Consider the following 21,114-nt stretch of genomic DNA (forward strand, 5'->3'; position numbering starts at 1 on the left):
GGGCGGAGCCTCGAGGGCCGCCAGCCTGTGGACGGGCCCGGGGGCGGGGCCGCGGCGCGGGAGGCGGGGCCTGTGCCCGCGCAGCTAGCACCGCGGTCCCCTTATTTGGATCTGCGGGAATGTGGGCTGGAGCGGTCCTGCCGCGGTACCAGCCTCCAGCCAGTCGCCGGGACTGCCCCTGACCCAGGCGCGCTTGCTGCTCGGTGGCAGAAGGGCCGGCGGAGCGCCATGGCCTGCATCCTGAAGGTAACGACTCGGATCTGGGGCTCGGACGCGTGGTTGGCCAACCCCTTGCTGCTAAGAGGCAAGGAGTCAGCCGCGGTCCCACCGCATCCTCATCTCAGTTGTCTTTTCCTGGCATTGATTTTCTTTTTGTTCCTTTGGCAAATGCATATGGACGGAGATTCTGAAACATGCAGCTGGCACAGCTTCTCTTCCCACCATTCCTGCCTGCTCGCGCCTACAATGAAGGAGCTGCAGACTGTTGGCTCCAGGGGAAAGCAGGGCTGTGTGCCGAATAATGGGGATGGCAGGGAGGGGAGGGGTGCTCTCGCAGGTCCCGCGGCTCTGTTGCTTGAGGCCTTTCAAGGGCCAAGGAGAATGGAGAAGAGTCTGGACATGGGTTACTTGTGGTAAAGGTGATAGCACTTTGAATGGGGGTGAGAGTAAGCGGGGGGCGGGGGGGGGCGTCCTATTGAGCATTTGATCTTGTGAAGACAAAAACTTTGAGTTTACAGGTAGTCCCTTGGGAATGAGTTTTCCACGAGACCTGCTAGCTCTATGGTGCCATTAACTCTACTTTGGAAAAGTTCATAGAAAGGTGTTTTTATTAGAGAATCTCCAACCCTCCTTAAGCTCATAAATTTGAACAGACCCAGTGATTTCACTCCATATCCGAGTCTGCCGAGCGACCTCTTCTTTGTTGAGTTTTCTTTCTCCAAGTCTGGGTTCTTAGCCTGGACCAAGCATCTTTCTGGGTTTATAGCTTTGTGGTGTCAGGTGGGAGGACTTGGTGTCAGTGCCTGATTTGAGAACTTTCCATTTCATGGGCAGAGGTGTTTTGTTTGTTTTCTGTTTTCATTTTTCTCACGACTGTTTCTCCTCCTGCCTAACCTGACTCCAGACTGTCTGAATCAAAAACATTCACAGCATGGTTTCCTGGGCCTTGACTGGAGAATGCAAAGGCCTGTTTGTTCCAAGGTTGGGGGAGCTGTGTGTGACAGAGGAAAACACAAGAAAAATATTTTTGTTGTTGTTTATTGTGAAATAGGATTTGTTTCTTTTTAAGATGTTTTGAAGCCGTCTACTGTTAAACTAGTTACCTGAGTCATCTTACAACATACCTTGGTGGTAATGATACAAATAAGAGACTAACCTAGTAGAGGGTTTTTTTTTCTTTCTCCGTTTTGTTTCTTAGAGTAAAAGAGGTTAGATATTTCCTGTGATTTTTCTGAACTTCCTCTGTTTGGTTTTGAAACATTTTCTGGGACATAACAAATAGTAGCAAGATCAAGAGGAAATACATAAAAAATACATCTCTATTACAATATGGGATTTTTAACTTGGAACACAAGTACTGAAATAAAAATACGACTCATCTTTACTATGTATTACATTATTAGCCGAAAGGGCAGTTGAGGAGCATGGCATTTATCATTGGCCATCTTCTTTTGGTTTCTCCCTACCTCATGTCACACATATTCCAAACATTTTTAATGCATATCCGAATCCGCACACCTGAATCTGATCCAAACTTTCTTTTCAAGCACCTCACATTAACCTCAGACATTTGGGGCATATCTGAGTCCTCCTTATCTTTCCTCCACTGAAATTCATCTGGGAGGTAGACAGGTAAACTACAAAGAGATTTGGACTCAGAAAGGCCTTGGTTGGAACGCGGGTTCAGCCAGTTGCCCCCTGTGTGACCTTGGACAACTTGCTTAAATGTCTTTGAGTCAGTTTCCTCAACATAAGATCTAAATAATAGCAGCTACTCCACAGGGTTGCTGTGGGGATAAAGTAAGATAGAGTATGAAAACTACTTTGTGGCATAGGCATTAACATGTGCCACTTTTTTCCTCACATATAATGAGTGTGAAAAAAAGTCCTTACTATATTCTCTGCCTATCCGATCTAACTCTCATTCTTACATCAGATCCTGCAAGGTGAGTAGCATTGTTTAAAACCATGTCTTACAAATGAGGAAGCTGAGTCCTCAGTTTCAGAGATTTTCCCAAGGCAACAAGGTTAAGGACAAAGTGAGCACGGACTTAGACCCAAATCTGCCAACCTTTCCTATACTTTAATACTTTTCCAGGTGACCACTTTCTAGGATGTCCTAATACCATTCAGAGCCCTTACTGTATTTGAAAAAGTACCTTTGTGCAGTAATGGTCTCCATGGCCTATGGTAGACCTTTTCCCCTTATTGTCTTTGAAAGGCCATATATGGTGGAGCGAAGAGTCTGGAGACCTGAATTCATTGTAAGCTTGGTCTCCTGTAGGCAGTCTTTGTAACTTGCTCATTTTAGAAGGTAAATAACTATAATGATCTGTCTGAGTTTTATGAAGGTAAAATGATGGACCTTTTCTTCTTTTTTAAACAAAACATTTTCTGCCACATGCCAGCCTTGGACTTGGTGTTGGAATCACAAAATACATGAAACATTGACTTGGTTTTCAAGTGGCTTACAGTATAGTAAAGGGGATAGAAAAGTAAATGCACATTTGTGTTACATAGATGTGTGCGAAGAGTAACATAGATCTGTGGTAGGCATAATAGGGCATGGAGGGAGAGAGCAGTGAACCCTCCTATTGGCTAGTCAAGACAGGCTTTCTGGGGCACCTGGGTGACTCAGTTGGTTAAGCATCAGACTTTGGCTCAGGTCATGATCTCACAGTATGTGGGTTCAAGCCTTGTGTTGGGCTCTGTGCTGACATCCTGGAGCCTGGAGCCTGCTTCAAATCCTGAAGAGATTTGAAGACTGAGAGAGTCTCCCTCTCACTCTGCCCCTTCCATGCTCATGCTCTGTCTCTCTCTCAAAAGACAGGGTTGTTTTTTTTTTTTTTTTTAAGACAGGGTATCCATTTACTATACTGGAGCTAGATTCTGAAGACTGAATCGGATTTACTGTTATGGAGCTTGTGTTTCTGAAAGATAACTTTTGAGGCAGTGTTAACTGTACTCTGTGGATGAAAACTAATTTTCTCAAGAGATTTTTGAGGCAGATTATATTATCCATTTTTATACATGAGAAAACTGAGAGAGAGGTTGTTGCCTACACAGCAGTGACCCTACAAGTGGGGATCTCTGGCTAGCTAAGAGAAGCCCAGGGATGGGCTTTTGCAGCATACAGAACCATCCCCTCGAGGTGCTGTGTACAGTGAAGGCCCATTCTGCTCAAGCACGAAGCTGGCTCTCGTAACGGAATGATGATTATTGTCTCATTAATCATTTAATTGTGAAATACATATTCATTCCACATTGTATGGGCTTTGAAGCCAGAAATATGTGGGTTTTAATTATGGCTCTACCACTTACTAATTGTATGACCACAAGCAAGTTTCTTGGTTTCATTGCTCCAGTTTCTGGAATGGGGATGATCATGCATTCCTCAATGGGTTCTTCTAGGGGTTAAGTGGGAATATCTGCACATTAGAGAGGATAGGCTAGTTATAGTTCAGGAAAAACAAGTCCAGGGCGCCCTGGGTGGCTCCGTCAGTTGAGTGTCCAACTCTTGATTTCGGCTCCGGTCATGATCTCACGGTTCGTGAGATTGAGCCCTTCCTTGGGCTCTGCACGGACAGTGTGGAGCCTGCTTGGGAGCCTCTTTCTCTCCCTCTCCCTCTCTCTCTTTCTCTCTCTTCTCTCTCTCTGCCCCTCCCCTGCTTGCTCGCAGACACGCACAATCACACATGCTCTCTCTCAAAATAAATAAATAAACTAAAAAAAAAGAAAAAAACAAAAGACAAGTCTAAGTTTTTGGTTCTTTTCTTGCCATGCTCCTGGTTAGGCAGTTCTCCTGGGTAGCTGTGCTGTTGTGAGCAGTTAAATCAAGGACCAGTCTTTTTCCAAGGAGTGTTTTTTTTTTAAGTCTCTGAAATGTAATAGACAAGAACGATATCTCATTTGTATTTTTTTGATTACTAGTGAAATGAAACTTTAAAATTTATATTGTCATTTGTTTCTCCTCCACTGGCAGAAGTTCTGCGTATCTTTCAACTCTTAGTTCAGTGTCACATCTGCAGTTAAGCCTTCCTGTCCTGCAGCAGGCTTGCTCTGTGCTCCTGTGGTATGAGTCCTTATCTCTGTAGCAGCAGGTATTACCCTGAACTGTCGACTAGCTGCTGACATGCCTGACTCTTCTGTTTGACTGAACTCCTAGAAGGCAGGGGCCTTCAGGAGGTCACTAAGCTAGTATTTACTGAGCACCCTAGATGACTGCTGCTGGTAGTATGGGAGTATGTGGATGGAGATATTGGTGGCTACCCAAGTGAGTCTTGGGGACAGAAGAAGCCTTGTCTTATTCAACTTGGTATCCATAAGCGCTAGCCTGACTTTCAGTAAAGTGTTACCTAGATGCTTGTTGAATGTATCAATGCATTATCTTTTTAGTTTTTGAGATGTCATTTATAGACATGGGCCTAATCTGTCCTGCTCTGTAAGCATCTGAATTCTTCATGGATATGGCATGGAGTTTTCACTCTAACATACAGCAAGCCAGCAGGTTTGAGCTTATCAGTTATTTTGCGCCTTAAATTCCTTCTCAGTTTGTTTCTCATACATCTGTTACTGTGTCTCCTATAAAATCTGGAGCCAATTTGAAATCTGGAGGGAAGGGGAAAGCGAGAACTGGACTGGAAGAAAGAAGGAAGTACAGAAGTGGCTTATCTTTTGTTCTGATCATTTTGGTTCTCTAGGTTGACAGAAACAAACGAAAAAGCAAAAGCAAAAACAAAACAAAACACCAACACCCACAATCCCAATTAGAGGTACTCAACCTGAGGTCTCAAAGTGTTTGAAAACGGTGTGGCTTCCCTGAGCCTGGAAAGCCACAGAGACTTCACAGGTCCACAGGTTACAAATCTGAAACGCTAAGAAAACCCCAGCAAGTGGGACGGACAAGGCACTTTGTCTAATAAATCTGCTCTGATGTTTCTTTCTGCCGCGCAGGAGATGCTGAAGTCTCGGCAGTAACCGTACTGCCTAATTTTCAGTCTTACGGTGACCGAACGGAATGCTTTTGCAACTTCCACTTGCACCCTCTGGGGAACTGGTCTTTTGTATAAAAGCAGTGCTCTTTGGATGAACTGATAACAAGAGCAACAATAATAGTTGCTATTTATTGAACACCTAGAATGTCTTGGGCTGAGTGCTTTAGATACAGCATCTCATGCAAACTTTTATTATAATGAAGATACCAAAGTTCAGAGACACTAAGTAACTTGTCCCAGGTCGTGTGGTTAGTTAAGTGGTGAAGATGGAATTCACCTGGCTCCATGTGGTTATGTAGTTAATGTCTTTTTACCTTCAGTGCCAGTTGAAGTGAATGTTTGTGGAGACTCCTCTGTGTTTACTTCACCATCTTCTACCCAGGCAATGCTCAGTCTAGACAGCTTCCTAACACCCGCCTGGTGAGGATCACTTTTAGCTGTGTTGTTTTTATTTGTTCCTTCTTCAGAGTTTCCTTTGTGACTGAGGAACTAGGAGACATAGAGGGGCCGCAGAGACTGGGGAGGTAAGAAAGTTCTAATTCTGCCTCCAAGACTGAATAGCCCTTTGATCCTGGGCAAGTCACATGACCTCTCCCCCTAGCCTGAGAAACCCACATGTCCCTTTAGGGGTGGGAGGGAAGGAGAGGGATAGTACAGAGTTGGTTTTACCTTTAGGCCAAGCTTCAGGGCCCCTCCAAGGCTCTGGCAAGAGGCCCTGGATTTTTGTATTTGTAATTTTATATCCATTTTCTAAAAGAGTCTCATAAATCGTATAAACTCAGGCTCCCAGAGTGGATCCCCTCTGGGGTGGTGTTGGGGTCCAAAAGAGTTAATGCTTGCAAAGGCACTCTTCAAAGCAGAACGCACCGCACACATATGGCAAAACTATTATTAGTATTATTAATAGTTAGATAACAGCTTGAGTTGAGAAACCTGTCTTGGGGACTTGTGGGAGAAAGAAGGTTTTAGATCAGAGGAAACAGAGGGAGCCTGTTAAGCTTTCAACCGTAGATGGTGGGGGGAAATTATGAAATCTCCTCCCCAGGAGGAAAACTCCTATCTGTGTCTGAAAATTTAACACACGCTTGTGCCTGAGGGCTGGGAGTTGGATGAGTTCTTTTCTGTTTCCTGGCTTCTGGGAAAAGTGGAGGAAGGCATTTTTCTAATTGGAGAGAGTAGATTTACAAGTGCTACCAGGATCCTATTACAGAAAGTTGCTGTTAGCTCCTGGTTATTAAAAGACTCATTATTCAGTTTATGGATTATCTAGATCCTGTCTGACCCCATCCGCTCGGATGTACGCCTTTTATGCATTTTACTGCCAATTAGCACCTCCACCAGAGCCTGGAGAGGGAGAGGAGCTACACCCCAAATTGTTTAATTCTTCTCCTTAACAGCTGTGTCAAGGTTTGTCAGCAGGCAGGTGGTTCTAGGAAATGGCTCAAGTGAGGTGAAGGGATTATCTGTGCTTTCACTATTGTTTCTCTTTTCCCTCAGCACAGGGACTGAGAATAGGCTCTGGTTCTGATTTTAAACTCATTTAAAGTGGCCTCATCAGAGACCTTGGCCCAGAGTATCCAGAGACTTCAGTAAACAGGAGCCTTGGGCTAGGTAACATTCTCAGAGAGGCCCTGTGCCCCATCATCTCCAGGCCTCTCTCATTTCCTGTCTGATGTGGGTGGGTGGGGGGCTCACAACATCTGGTACTTGGGAGAGTGGGGGAAGTTAATTCCCAGAGAAATTGAAGTTGAAGAGGGGTCCTTCTACTAGAGTCATTCTGGTATTTGTGTGAAAAAGAAATCTATTTCTCTGCATATACATAGTAAATGTAACTATGTAAATAAAAGCATATACCCAGGGGGCCTCAGTTGGTTAAGCATCTGACTTTGGCTCAGCTCAGGATCTCACAGCTCCTTACTTTGCGCCCCGTGTCAGGCTCTGTGCTGACAGCGTGGAGCCTTGATCCCACTTCAAGTTGTCTCCATCTCTCTCTGCCCCTCCTTCACCTCTGCTCACACTGTGTCTGTCTCTTTCAAAAATAAACAGTAAAAATTAAAAAAATTATATATCCACATTCATTCAATCATATCTTAATATTTACCCAGATTTGAAAAGTCTTGCACAAAAAATCCTTCTTGGAAGGCACTTCTTCTTTCAGAGACTCTCTTGTTTCTTAGCACGTTTATCAGCTGTGCCTTTACCAGACACAAAGATAAAAACTCTGGTTTGTTATGAAAATCATATTTGCATCTTGCCCTGAGAACATCATGATCACAAGGGAATTGGAAGTAAAATGTGTATGTCCTGCATTGGAAATGAGTCATGATGTGGGATTAGAATGTGCACATGGAGCTCATCTTAGGTTTCAAGGACTAGAAGGAGCAAATAGCCGTTCTGCTGTGGTCCCCTCCTTGGGACAAGGGGGATACACAGTTTCAGACAGCAGGGCTGTCATTCCTAGCATGGTTGTTTGGTGTTCCTGGCCCTGCCAATAGACTGGACTCTAAAGAAAGAGGGGTGAAATCTCTCTGTGAAGGTTTTGCCTTATCAATCAGGGAAACTGGTAACCAGGAAAGAAGGGCTATTCCCTAGGGTGTGGGTGGTAAGAGGATTTGGGGTGCAGAGGTCAGAGCTGCACCGACTCTGAGTCTGATTCCAGCTTTGGGATAAATATGAGTAATGACCGTTGCACGTTTACTTAATGCAGTGCTGTCCGATGGAAATACAGTGCGACTCACTTATATACTTTTACATGAAAGGGGCACTTTCATGCCACTAAGTTACACTAAGAGGCACATGAAAAAAATAAAAGCAAAATGAAACAGGCAGAATTTACTTTAATAATATATTTTACTTAATCCAGTATATACAGAACATTTTCATTTCAACATGTAATTAATATAAAAATTATTGAGATATTTATATATGTTTTGTTAAGTCTTCAAAATTCAGTGTACATTTTGCCATTACAACATCTCTCAGTTAAAATGCTAAATTTTCATCAGAAATTTAGACTTTAAAATTGACAATCAAAAGTGTAGATCACGTATTCAAGTTGCTCCAAAGATGCTCAAAAGTTTTCCAAGAGTTGGATCTAGTATTACTTTTAAAGTGTAAATTAAATTAGCTAACATGAAATAAAAAATGTGGCTTCTCAGCCACACCAGCTTTATTTCAAGTCTTAATAGCCGAATGTGGGGAATGGCTACTGTATTGGACAGCGTGTTCATTCGGGCATTCTTGCTCACCATCGGAAGACACCACTAACCATGGAGGCAATGAGAGCAGTGTAAATGGGGGGTGGGGAGAGGATTGCCTACTGGGTGAGGATCTTGTGGGTCAGACTGATGGCAGCCAGAGGAAAGCAAATGATGAGCAAGTAATGAGTGCTGGATCCAGGGACACATCAGAGGCTTTATATTGAGCCCTTGAAATTTCAACTAAAATGGAGTCCTAAGTTTTTCCATATCCTGAGCCCGACTGGCTCCCTGGGGGTTGAACAGCTGTGAATTCTCCCAGGGAATGCAGCTTTGGTATCAATGTGGTAGTGAACTCCTGTAGGCTTTGAGGTCAGAGGCAGACTTTATACATTTATTTGAGCCATTGCATTGGTCTAGAAGGGTGGTACACATATGGCACCAATTTGGACATCCAGAATAAACCACATGCCTTCTTTTAAGTCAAGAGAGTGAGGTGATTAGAGTTCCTTTGTACAGCTGGCTTATTTTTATGTCTTATTTGTGTGTATATAAATTCAGCAATATGCTAAAGCTGTGTGTCCAGTGGTGCTTAGAGCAAATCCGTTTGTAAACCTGTAGCTCTGTTTTGTGTAGACTTCTGCATTTTATACCTGCCCTGCTTCACTTAGTCTTCTTGGATCATGAGATGGACAGTAGGTGGCATATGCTGGCGGCCTTCTCTTCGGCAGGCAGCTTGCCAGATTTTTGAAATCTATTTATCATCTCACGACAGGATTTTAGAATGGGCATTATTTACTTTTGTCGGACTAGAAGCAAACTCTGGTATATATTACTTAACAACTTTGCTAATGCAAGAGTGCTAGACTGGTATCCTCAAAGGATAGCCTTGGGCCAAGTCCCCTGTCACCTGTTCATATATAGCTCTATAGAGCTTGTGATTAAGGATGCATTTTTTTTAAATGCATTTTTTGCATTTTTAAGCGGTTGAAAAAAATCAAAAGAAGGATAAGATTTCACATTGTCTGGGAATATATGAAATTCAGATATCAGTGTCCATGACTGGTTTTACTGGAACACAGCCATGCTTGTTTGTTTCCCAGTGTCTGTGTCTGTTTTCACGCTACAATGGCAGGGTTGAGAAGTTGATGTTTGGACTGTACGGCCTGCAATGCCTTAAATATTTGCTGTCTCTTTACAGATAAAGTGTGCCAACCCGTATGCCAGACTGTTAAGTTCTTTCAGTAGACTGTAAGAGCTGGGGTCAGGGCTGGTGTGGGTTCTCCCAGGGGTCTTCAGCACTAGCCCTGGGGCCTCACACTGTGGGCATCAGGGGTGTTTATTGAGCATGGGGCCAAGCACTCTATGTGCAAGAGGAGATTAAAGCTTAGGGAGGATATGTAATTCCCCAAAGCCAGATAGTGGGGTTGGAATTCAGACTCCAAAGTCTGATAAGGCTGTTGCTTCTAACAGATATGCTGACCACAAGTGCTGTTCAACTTGAACGGCACCAGGACCCCTGAAAGGCTTATTTCACCAGAGATTGCTAAGCCCCACCCTCTCAGAGTTTATGATTCTGTAGGTCTGTCTGGGTTGGGGCTCAAGAATTGGCATTTTAAAAATGTTTTATTTATTTTTGAGAGAGAGAGATAGAGACAGCATGAGTTGGAGGGAGTGGGGGTGTCAGAGAGAGAGGGAGACACAGACTCCAGAGCAGGCTCCAGGTTCTGAGCTAGCTGTCAGCACAGAGCCCGACATGGGGCTCGAACCCACACACTGCGAGATCATGACCTGAGCCAAAGTTGGACGCTCAGCTGACTGAACCACCCAGGCGCCCCAAGAATTTGCATTTCTAACAAGCCCCAGGTGATGGCGATAAGGCCCATGTGTGGATGACAGTCCTGACATGCTACCTCCTGCTTAACAAATAGTTGTTGAGTTATGGAAGGCTTAACACAACTGCATTGGCCAACAGAGAGTGACAAGAATTTAAGTCAGTTTAGAAAATTGAGTGCATACAAATAAAGCTTTTTAGACATTATAAAATTTGATTTCTTCCTTCATTATCCTCATTAAACCCCAAGCTTTCTGATGCCATGGGGCTCAGACCACTGTGAATATTGAAATGCATATGCCTAGGTGTCCAACAGCAGGGACGGGGGCTGAAATGAACCCCTTGCTGGTGGCATCCCTTGTGTGTTTCTGGAAACTCATTGTCTTTCAAGTCAGTTTCGAAATCAGTTTATGTTGATTTATAAACCAGCGATTTGGTTCCTGCTGATTGTATGTCAAACCCTTTCTTACTCTGTTTTTGCCTCTGTCCCCTCCTCGCCCAAACAAGCCTGTTCTGCGGGGGTGCAGAAAACAGCTTCTGTAGTCAAATTGTACTGGCTTTGGTTATGAAAGTTAATGTATTAGTGTTAGAGTTCACTATCTTAATTATTGGCTTACTTGGTTTCATATTTAAAAAGCCATTATTTAAGGATTAGGAGTGGGGAGAATGAAGACCAGCGAAAGAGGATAGCTTCTCTTTTTTCATGTTGATGATTCACAGCCTCATTTGGGATTTAATAAGTAACACAAAGCATTGGAAAACTGCTGATTTAATCTCTTCTCATAGGCTCATATTGGCATAAAGAAAATAAATCTCTCAGGTGTACCATTTTACCTTCTCCTGCCTCTCTATTTCCATGCCTTTATTTATTGCGCAGTTCATTTTTCTGATTCCCCCCACCCCTTTCATCTCTGGCCTCCAGGCCCCTCCCCAGTGCAGTTGTTATAGGGACCGTTAGTTAGTATGTTTAAAGAACATAATCTCAGCTCAGTAGAAGGGAAGCCCTACAGAACTCTATTACCAAGTAGGTAAAACCCTCTTGCAGGGTCCCAGGTTATAAGCCACTCCGTTAGGAATTCTCTGGGAAATGTGACTCATTTCTATGCCCTGTATAAACTCATTGGTGTGGTGTTCATGACAGCTCAAGGATGTCATCCCACACATCTTTGCCACCTCCTGGAGGCTGACTTTACAACTACTTGTGTTTGTTTTTTTATTGCTGACCTTCTCGACCTTGTCGTCCTTTCTCCCTATTTCTAGGAGAAAATTCATTTCCCAGAAGCAGCAATTTACCTGCCACCTTTCGCCTGCTGCCTTATTTATCTTTTCTCTCATTCTTTCAGTTGGGAGTAAGAGAATATCTCTCTCCCACCCTGGTTTATGTCACTTAATTATTTGTTCCTTAGCTGGTTTAATGTTTATTTAATTCTGCCATGCTGTTTAATCCCAGCAGCCTGGTTGATGGCTTAAGTGGAGCCAAGATTTCTGCATGTGACTTCTCACTTGTTGATAAAGTAAGGTTTATTTTTCTCTCATCCTTGTTTGACCCTTGATATTAAAACCTTGTTTGAAGAAATGATATCTGAACCATATTCCATTCTGTATTAGAAAAATTGAAGTTCACTGTATATTCTAGATTTGCGTAGGTTAAAGAAGTCTGTGTTTGGCCTATTTTTGCCTCTTATCTTCAGCAAGCAGAGACTTGTGAAGAGGAAATTTATCATCAAGCACTTAGAGAGAACCCAAGTACTATGGGTGAGAGGAGGGGTAAAGGGAATGGAAATGAAAGAGAAGTTGAGGATTTATTTTTAAAACAATTTTACCTTATTATATATATTATATGTATGTGTGTATGTATATTATTTATATATAATTAAGTAAACTCCACACCCAACATGGGGCTTGAACTCATGACCCTGAGAGCAAGAGTCCCATGCTTGACCATCTGAGCCAGCCAGGTGCTCCTGAGAAGCTGAGGATTTAATTCTTTTCTAAGGGAAATTTGAGTCTGCCTGGATGATAATATTAATTGTAGCAATAGTTTATATTGCTGAGTGCTTATTACTAGGTTGAGGTTTCTGGACTTTATATGTTTGCATCATCTTATTTATCAAGCTCATAAGGTAGATACTATTAGAAATTCTGATACAGATGAGGAAATTGAGGCTTAGGGTAAGTAGCCTCCTTAAGGTTGTACAGGCATGGGGGATGGGGGGCTTCAATTTGAATCCAGGAGTCTGGCTGAAGCAAAACATATACAATAGTTATATTCCTACAGTCATGCATGGACAAACCTATTTGTAACATCCACAATAATAATAATAATAACTTTAACAATAAAATAATGTCAATAAACATTTTCTGGGTACTGACTTTATTGTAGGTACTGTATTTGAGGCGTGCACATGATTTCTTTAATATTCTATAATCCTATTTAGAAAAATACTATTATTTATTATCGTATCTTATTTACCTGTGAGTAAACTCTGAGGCTTAGGCAAAACTCCTCTTCTTTGCCCAAGGCTCCATGGCTAGTGAGTAGAAAATTTGTGTGACTGTATTATAATTTTTGTACCTATTATTTAAAAAAAAATTTAAATTAAATTTTAGGGGGACCCGGGTGGCTCAGTTGGTTAAGCATAGGACTTCGGCTCAGGTCATGATCTCACGGTTTGTGGGTTTGAGCCCCGCATCGGGCTCTGTGCTGACAGCCCAGATCCTGGAGCCTGCTTCAGTTTCTGTCTCCCTCTCTCTCTGCCCCTCTCCCACTCATGCGCGCGCGCGCTCTCTCTCTCTCTCAAAAATAAATAGACATTAAAAAATTTTTAACTAAATTTTAATTTTAGTTTCAGTAGAGTTAACAGTGTTAAATTAGTTTCAGGTATACAATACAATGATTCAACAATTCTATACATTACTCAGTGCTCATCATAAGTGTGCTCTTAATCCCCTTCGCCTATTTCACCAGGGTCTTCCCCCACATACCTCCCCTCTGATATGCTTTTTTAAACAGGTACCCTCAGTTAAAGTTTTTTTTCCTAATAAGAACATTTTTTACGTGAAGCATACTTCAGAATACATGGTTCTAAATGATATGTATAAAACATTCCAGTGAAAAGAAATAGAATACACATTTTCTTCAAGTAAGTACAGAAAAATCCACTGGTGAAATCATATAAAAAGTGACATAACAAATATTACAAACTTAAAAAGACTAAAATCATACCAATTAAACAACACACTACTGCACAAGCAATGGGCCAAATAAGAAATCAAACAGCAAATCAAAATATATCTCAAAACAAAAGAAAAAGAAAACCCAATATTCCCAAACCTATGAGATGCAGCAAAAGCAGATGCTAGAGTGAAATTTATGTTATAAATGCTTGTATTAAGAAAAAAAGTTGGGGTGCCTGGTTGGCTCAACTGGTTAAATGTCCAACCCTTTCCAAAAAAATTGTTTTTAATGTTTTTATTTATTTTGTGAGAGAGAGAGACAGAGAGAGACAGTGTGAGCAGGGGAAGGTCAGAGAAAGAGGGAGATACAGAATCTGAAGCAGGCTCCAGGCTCTGAGCCGGCTGTCAGCACAGAGCCTGACACGGGGCTCGAACCCACGAACTGTGAGATCATGACCTGAGCCGACGTTGAACACTTAACCGACTGAGCCACCCAGGTGCCCCTAAATGTCCAACCCTTGATATTGGCTCAGGTAGTAACCTTGCAGTTGTGAAGTCGAGCCTAAGCCTCCTTGAGATCTTCTCTCACTCTCTTCTGCCCCTCCCCCACTCATGTATGCACTCTCTTTCTTTCTCTCTTATTCTCTCAAAATAAATAAATAAACTTAAAAAAAAAAAAAAAGAGGGATGCCTGGGTGGCTCGGTCGGTTAAGTGTAAGGTACTTGATTTCAGCTCAGGACCCAGGGTTCTGGGATTGAGCCCCATGTTCGGCTCCACACTGGGCGTGGAGCTTGAAATTCTCAATCTCTCTCTGTCTCTCTTCTCCTCCCCCCTCCCCTGCTTGCACTTTTTCTTTCTCTAAAATAAAAATAATTAGAAAAAGGAAAGAAGTTCAAGGAAACAACATTACAACATAAGGAACTGGAAAAAGAAGAAACTTAACTGAAATTTAGTAAAGGAAGGGAATAAGAAAAATTAGACATAGATAAAATAGAGACCAGAATAAACAACAACATAACATTGAAAGTAATGACCAGTTTTTTAAAAAAAAGTATTGTTATTGGCTAACATTTATTATGCACTAAGGCTTAGTTAGGCACTATTCTCAGCACTTTACACTTATTGATTCGTTTAATCTCTATTTTCCAGGTAAGGAAACTGAGGCAGAGGGTGGTTAAGGCTATCAAACTCTTTTTGGCAATGATAGTTTTTGGCAAACTCTTTTCAGCAACAACAGGCTCTTTGGCTCTGGTGCCCTCATATGTAACAAACATGCACATGGCCACACACCTTGTTTGTAATTTTTTTTGGTTTGTTTTGTTTGCTGCTTTGCCACTTTGGTCCAAGGTTTACCTCTTAATGTAGACAATCACTTTGGACCTTTGAAATATATCCAATGTGAAATCATCCAGCTTTGAAGGAGGTTATGTAAATGAAATAGATTGCTTGATTTTTTTCTTAAAGTTTATTTATTTATTTTTGAGAGAGAGAATCCCAAGCAGGTGCTACCCTGTCAGCACAGAGCCCAATGTTGGGCTTGAACTCACGAATCATGAAATCATGACCCGAGCTGAAGTCAGATGCTTAACCAACTGAGCCACCCACGTACCTGAGATTGCTTGATTTTTGACTTGAGAGAAACTGAATAAAAAAAAAAAAATTGAGTGTTTGTTTTGCCTTTGAAGAATTTTGAATAGGATCACACTTTGGAAAGACCCACTTAGGTTGTCAGATGTAGAATTAATTTCCTTTTGGAGATGTTTTTTGTATTTGAGCCTAAGGCCATCATTCGGACTGGGTAGGGAATGCCAGGAAGTTTCCCTCTTGACTGCTCTCCCTGTTCTCCCCTCCATCGCCTGTCTTCCTGGATAACTCCGCGGGGCAGCCAGAGTGATCGGTTAAGCAGTAGATCAGATTATGGCATTTGCCTGTCTAAATATTTTGGTGGCTTTCCATTCCACGTGGGACAAAGTCTAAACTCCTTCCCATTGTTCACAACACTCATGATCTCACTCCTGCTTATTCTTGAGAAATCATCTCCTATACCTTAGTCCACTACTCATTTTCATTCCATCCAGTTCTTGGACCATGTCAAGTTCCTTTCTGCTTGAGAGCTTTTGGGCTGCTGATCCTCTGCCCCCAGATTCTTTTTGCTGCTCTTTTCCTCTTCCATGTTCCAAATTAAGATGCATTGCCCCAGGCAGGCCTTTTGCTGATCATGCCAATAAAATATTCTTCCTGATATTCCCTATTTTGCTTCCCTGTTATTTGTGTCCATAGCACATTCTTAATATATAAATACATGTATATTTGTTTGTTTACTTGTCAGTCAAAAGACTGAAAGGGCTTTTGGGATCATGATTATTCTATTCATCACTATGTACCTAGCATCCAGCATAGTGTACTTTACAAACAAATGAATGGTTGGATGAATTAATTTAAGGCAAAAAAAAAGCATGTGCAAAGATTTGGTGTCATGCAGCAACAGGTCATTTTGAGAGTAGTGAAAAGTTGTGGATGGCTGTCATTGGGCTTGTTTTGGGAGCTGGAGGAGGTGATGTATGTGGGCTAGATCCTGAAAGATTATGCGGGTCCTTCCAAGGAGAATGAACTTAATACTCCGGAAATGAGGAAACACTAATGGCTTTTAAATAGATTATTAAATGCAGTTGGGTGTTGAGTCAGAGAGAACATTCTGTTGTCTCACTGTCTTCTAGAGTACTCACAGTCCTTAGATTGGCTCTGGTTATTGTCCCTTGTACTTGGAAATTACTTGTCCCAATTATGACGCTGCTACAGGGATTGCACAGGCAGAATTTCAAACAGAATGCTGGAAATTAAACGAAAGATGGAAGTGTGCTTGTGTATGGTATAGCTCGGTGTTTTATCTATCAAACGCTCATGAACCAATGATGAAATAAAACTAAACATTTTATACAAATAAGTTATTAGTTGTTCAACTTTCCATTTAATGAACAAAATCTTAAATTGGGACATTATCTCTTGAGTCACTTAGGTGGTTCATGACAGACTTTAGGCTCTGTTTGGTAGAGCTGACTTTTATATTCAGTTGATAGCATTGCTTTTAAGGAGGTTGCTGTAAAGTTCTACTCTATGGATCATTATGTGGTGACTGCCTTGGGACCCTACCTTGAAAGGACAACATTATTGTCTTTGCAGCAGCTCTTATTTATTGAGCACCTACTTTGTGGCAGGCACTGAGCAGGTCATCCTGTGTTACATGTGGCTAAAACTTTGAGCATCTGTTTGTGGTAGAGGTATTCCCATTTTACAGATGGAGAGACAGGCTCAGGGAAGTTAAGTGGATAGTCTCCCCTTACCTATGGTGTTGCTTTCCACGGTGTCAGTTACCCATGATCAGCTGTGGCCTGGAAGCAGATGATCCTCCTTCTGACCTGTCATCAGAGGGTTAATAGTAGCCTAATGCTGCATCACCATGCCTACATCATTCACTTCACTTCAGCTCATCACACAGGCATTTTATCATCTCACATCTTCTCAAGAAGAGTCAGTACAGAGCAATATTTTCAGTGAGAGAGAGACTACATGCATACAGCTTTTATTACAGTATATTGCTGTATATTGCTATAATTATTGTTTTATCATTAGGTATTGCTAATCTCTTACTGTCCCTAATTTATGAATTACACTTTATCATATGTATGTATGTATGTATAGGAAAAAGACATAGTGTATATCGTATATATGGTTTGGCACTCTCCATGGCTTCAGGCATCTACTGGGGGTTTTGGATTGGGTCCCCTGTGGATAAGGAGGGGGGTCAACTAGTGTGATTCTCCCAAGTGAGTATTGGAGCCAGGGAATTAAATTCAGATCTGTCTGACTCAAAATGGCCTGCTTTTATTTTAACCCTCTGCTGTCCTACCTCTGCAGGGGAGATAATCATATAGGATTATTGAAATGAACTAAATACAACGATACTTTGAAGGAGCTTATAGAAATAATTTTGATCTGAGTTTAACTGAATATTTAAAAATATCAAAGAATTCTAAGAGCACTTTTTTTTAATTTGGAGAACTTTTTAACTAGTTTACACTTAAGACAGACATTTCGTGTAACCTGTTTAGCTCGATTCAGCCCCAGTAAGATTGGTTTCATCGATGAGCGAATACCTGAACAGGATTTTGATGGAAAAGTGTGAGCATTGGGATGGCTGCCCTGCGTTCACCTGCTGGCCTCTCCTCCCCAGTCCCCTCCTCCGTCATCAGTCTGGAATCTGTTCTTGGTGCAGGAGCCAGAAGGAGCTTTTAGTATATGTGCTGCCGAAGTGAGCACACAAGAAGGAACTTTAAAAAATGTATATAAGTTGATGTCCTTCCCTTGCCTAACTAGTTACATTCTGGGGGAAAAATTGCAAACAATTTGCAGATTATAAGGGGTTAATGTACAGAATATATGAAAAGCTCGCACAACTCAACAGCAACAAAACAAATTAGAAAATGGACAGAGGCTCTGAGTAGACGTTTTTCCAAAGAAGACATGCACACGGCCAATAGGGACACACACAAAAAAATAATCAACACTCATCATCAGGAAAATGCAAATCAAAGCCTCAATGAAATACCACCTCACACCTGTTAGAAAGGCTATCATCAAACAGAAAAGAAATAACAAGTGTTGGGGAGAATGTGGAGAAAAGAAACCCTTGTGCACTGTTGGTGGGAATGCAAATTGGTGCATCCACTGAGAAAACTCTATGGAGGTTCCTCAAAAATTAAAAATAGAACTATCATGTAACCTAATAATTCCACTTCTGGATTTTTATCTGAAGAAAATAAAAACAGTAACTCGAAAAGATATTTGCACTCCCATTTCATTGCAGCATTACTTACAATAGTGAAGACACGGAAACAACCTAAGTGTCCATTGATGAATGAATTTATAACAGACTTCCAGTTATAAAATAAATAGCTCCTAGGGATATAATGGATGGCATGATGACTATAGTTAGAAATACTGTACTGTGTATTTAAAAGTTGCTAAGAGGGGATACCTTAGAAGTTCTCATCACAAGAAAAAATTTATAACTTTGTGTGGTGATGGATTTTAGTTAAAATCTACTTACTATGATCATTTTTGCAATATATACAAGCATCATATCATTATATTATATACCTGAGCCTAATATAATGTTATATATTAATTATGTCTCAATAAAAACGCATGTAAGATGATCTTGTTCCCTTGCTTAACTGGTCACTGGCTTCCCTTTCACTGGAAATAAGTTATAATATTTTTATCATGACTCCACAGGCCTCTGTGATCTGTTCCTGCCTCCCTCTCCAGCCTCCTCTAAGGCAGTTATCTTTGCTATCTCTGTTTTGGCTCCACTGGACCTTTTTTTTTTCCTGGACCTGAAACAACATTTGTGGGGAATGGTGGGCAGTTCTGTGTGGCTCCAGCTTAGGCTGGGCTGAGGAGGACTTGTGGGAGGTTAGGTAGCCTAAGCAGTTTGTACTTGACCTCATCCAAAGAATACCTTTGGAACATTTTGGATAATGGAACACCTTTGAAGCATTTTATGCAGAAGACTAAATGTGCTGGAGCCATTGAGCTGGGGATAGAATATACTATTGTGTTATTGACTTTTTAGAGTGTTCCAAGTCCTTGGATTGGGTCTGGTTATTGTTCTTTGTACTTGGAAATTGCTTGTTCCAATTATGGCAGCCTTGATGATGACGCAGGCAGAGTTTTTATCAGAGGGTTGTAAGTTAAAGCACGGCAGCGCCATTTCTCCCCCTGGGTGTGGAGCAGTTAGTCACATTTAAGGAACATGTTCCTTGAAGTCAAAGCGCTAGTCTGGGGTCTTGTACGGGCTCCAGACCACAGTCTGTGTGACTACACTTTAATGAGATTGTGTCATCTATAAAATATGTAAAATTTGGACGAGCAAGTATATCAATCCATTTGAAAGTGCTAATAAAAGTAAAATAATCTTGGCAAATAAAGCTAATAATATAGGTGTAGACATTTTCATTTAATCAGGGCAATCCTAAATTTAGAAGTAATCTTTTGAGCCCTTAGATCATTGATGGGACAGTTCAGGTTCTTTCTGATATGGATGAACACTTAATGTTTGTACTCTTAAACTGTAATTTTAGGGGTATGATCTATATCTGGCCTACTGCCTATTAACCGCCTGCTGTTTCCCACCCTTGACTTGGGGTATGGTTTCTTATTACTGCCCTGGAGGCAGCCGTTTAATGAGCAATACTAAGCCACAGACTCTAGCCAAGCACCATATATGTATATGTCAGCTAAAGCTTCTCTAACCCTGTGACTGTTTTGTAAGCCCCCTGTGACATTGCATGGCTAGTGAGGAAATGTAGGTTTAGAGAAGTTAAGTATGTAGGAGTTAAGGGTTTAGAGAAGTTAAGTGAAAGAGGAGATCCAGGGTCAGTTAGCTCAGTTCTGACTGACTCCCAAAACCCATACTTTTAACTCTGGCCCTGTTCTAGACATAAGGCTGCCCCACAGATAGGTCAGAATGGTAGGTAGGAACAGAAAAAGAGATCTCCTTTTCCATAGACCTTAAATAAAAAAACCCCATTCTGTGGCCGTTTTGTCTGCAGCCCATCTTTCTGTCTTGGGTTTATTTCTCTAATTAAGAAATATACTTTGTTTTGCCTAATAGATTTTTTAAAAATAATAAGTAGTATAGGCATCAGTCATTTCTAAACCCAATTAGAATTAAGTAAGGAGGTTTTCTATTTAAGGGACCCTGTGGTCAATCCTTTGGTAAAGTAAAGAATTACTTTGTAATTGAATATTAATGCCTTAATTATTCTGTTTCATAATTTGACTTAAAAAAACAACGGCAAAGCAAGCATCATTTATTATGTATCAGTTACTGTATAAGAGCATTTAAAAATATGTTTATTCATTTTGAGAGAGAGAGAGAGTGTGTGCGTGCACAAGTGTGCTGTTGGAGCAGAACCCAACACAGAGCTTGAACTCATGAACCATGAGATCATGACCTGAGCCAAAATCAAGGGTTGGACTGAGCCACCCAGGTGCCCCAATAAGAGAGTTTTTAAATGCAAGTTTGTCATCTGATGCTCACAACAGCCCTGTGATATATCATGTCCATTTTACAGAGGAAGAAACCGAGATGCAGGGAGCTGCACGAAAGCGTGTGACCTGTGTGATTGCAAGACTGACTACATGCTTAGAAGAACCTCACACTTGGTTTAATCTTCTACAGTGGCTGTCTGAAAATTCCTCATAATTTTGAAGAAGGGGCCCTGCATTTTTCTTTTGCACAGGGTCCCCCAAATTATGTAGCTGGTCCTGCCTAGGGAGTTGCCTGATGTCACTCAGCGGTGAGTGACAGATCCGGGATTCAGACCTGGACTGCCTGGCCGTAGGCTTACACTCCCATATCCCATATTCTTTTTTTTAAAAAAAAATTTTTTTTAATGTTTTATTTATTTCTAGGAGAGAGAGAGAGACAGCGTGAGCAGGGGAGGGTCAGAGAGAGAGGGAGTCACAGGCTGAAACAGGCTCCAGGCTCTGAGCTGGCAGTCAGCACAGAGCCCGACGCGGGGCTCGAACCCACGAACCGCGAGATCATGACCTAAGCGAAAGTTGGACGCTTAACCGACTAAGCCACCCAGGCGCCCCTCCCATATCCCATATTCTTAAAGTAAG

The 21,114-nt window shown here is 41.6% G+C and overlaps 1 protein-coding gene across 3 annotated transcripts in view; it reads left to right on the top strand.

Moving 5' to 3' along the window:
* The first annotated feature begins 132 nt into the window (after window positions 1-132).
* The window catches only part of ST6GALNAC3 (ST6 N-acetylgalactosaminide alpha-2,6-sialyltransferase 3), a 543,469-nt gene continuing 522,487 nt past the window's right edge, over window positions 133-21,114 (top strand). For all 3 annotated transcript variants that reach the window (XM_077771085.1, XM_077771086.1, XM_077771087.1), the window contains exon 1: window positions 133-246. In XM_077771085.1, the coding sequence (XP_077627211.1) occupies window positions 229-246 (18 nt within the window). In that variant the 5' untranslated portion in view covers window positions 133-228. The remainder of the gene's footprint in view (window positions 247-21,114) is intronic.

This window comes from Crocuta crocuta, unplaced genomic scaffold, assembly GCF_008692635.1.
Source record: "Crocuta crocuta isolate KB4526 unplaced genomic scaffold, BGI_CrCroc_1.0 scaffold125, whole genome shotgun sequence".
Classification (NCBI taxonomy): domain Eukaryota; kingdom Metazoa; phylum Chordata; class Mammalia; order Carnivora; family Hyaenidae; genus Crocuta; species Crocuta crocuta.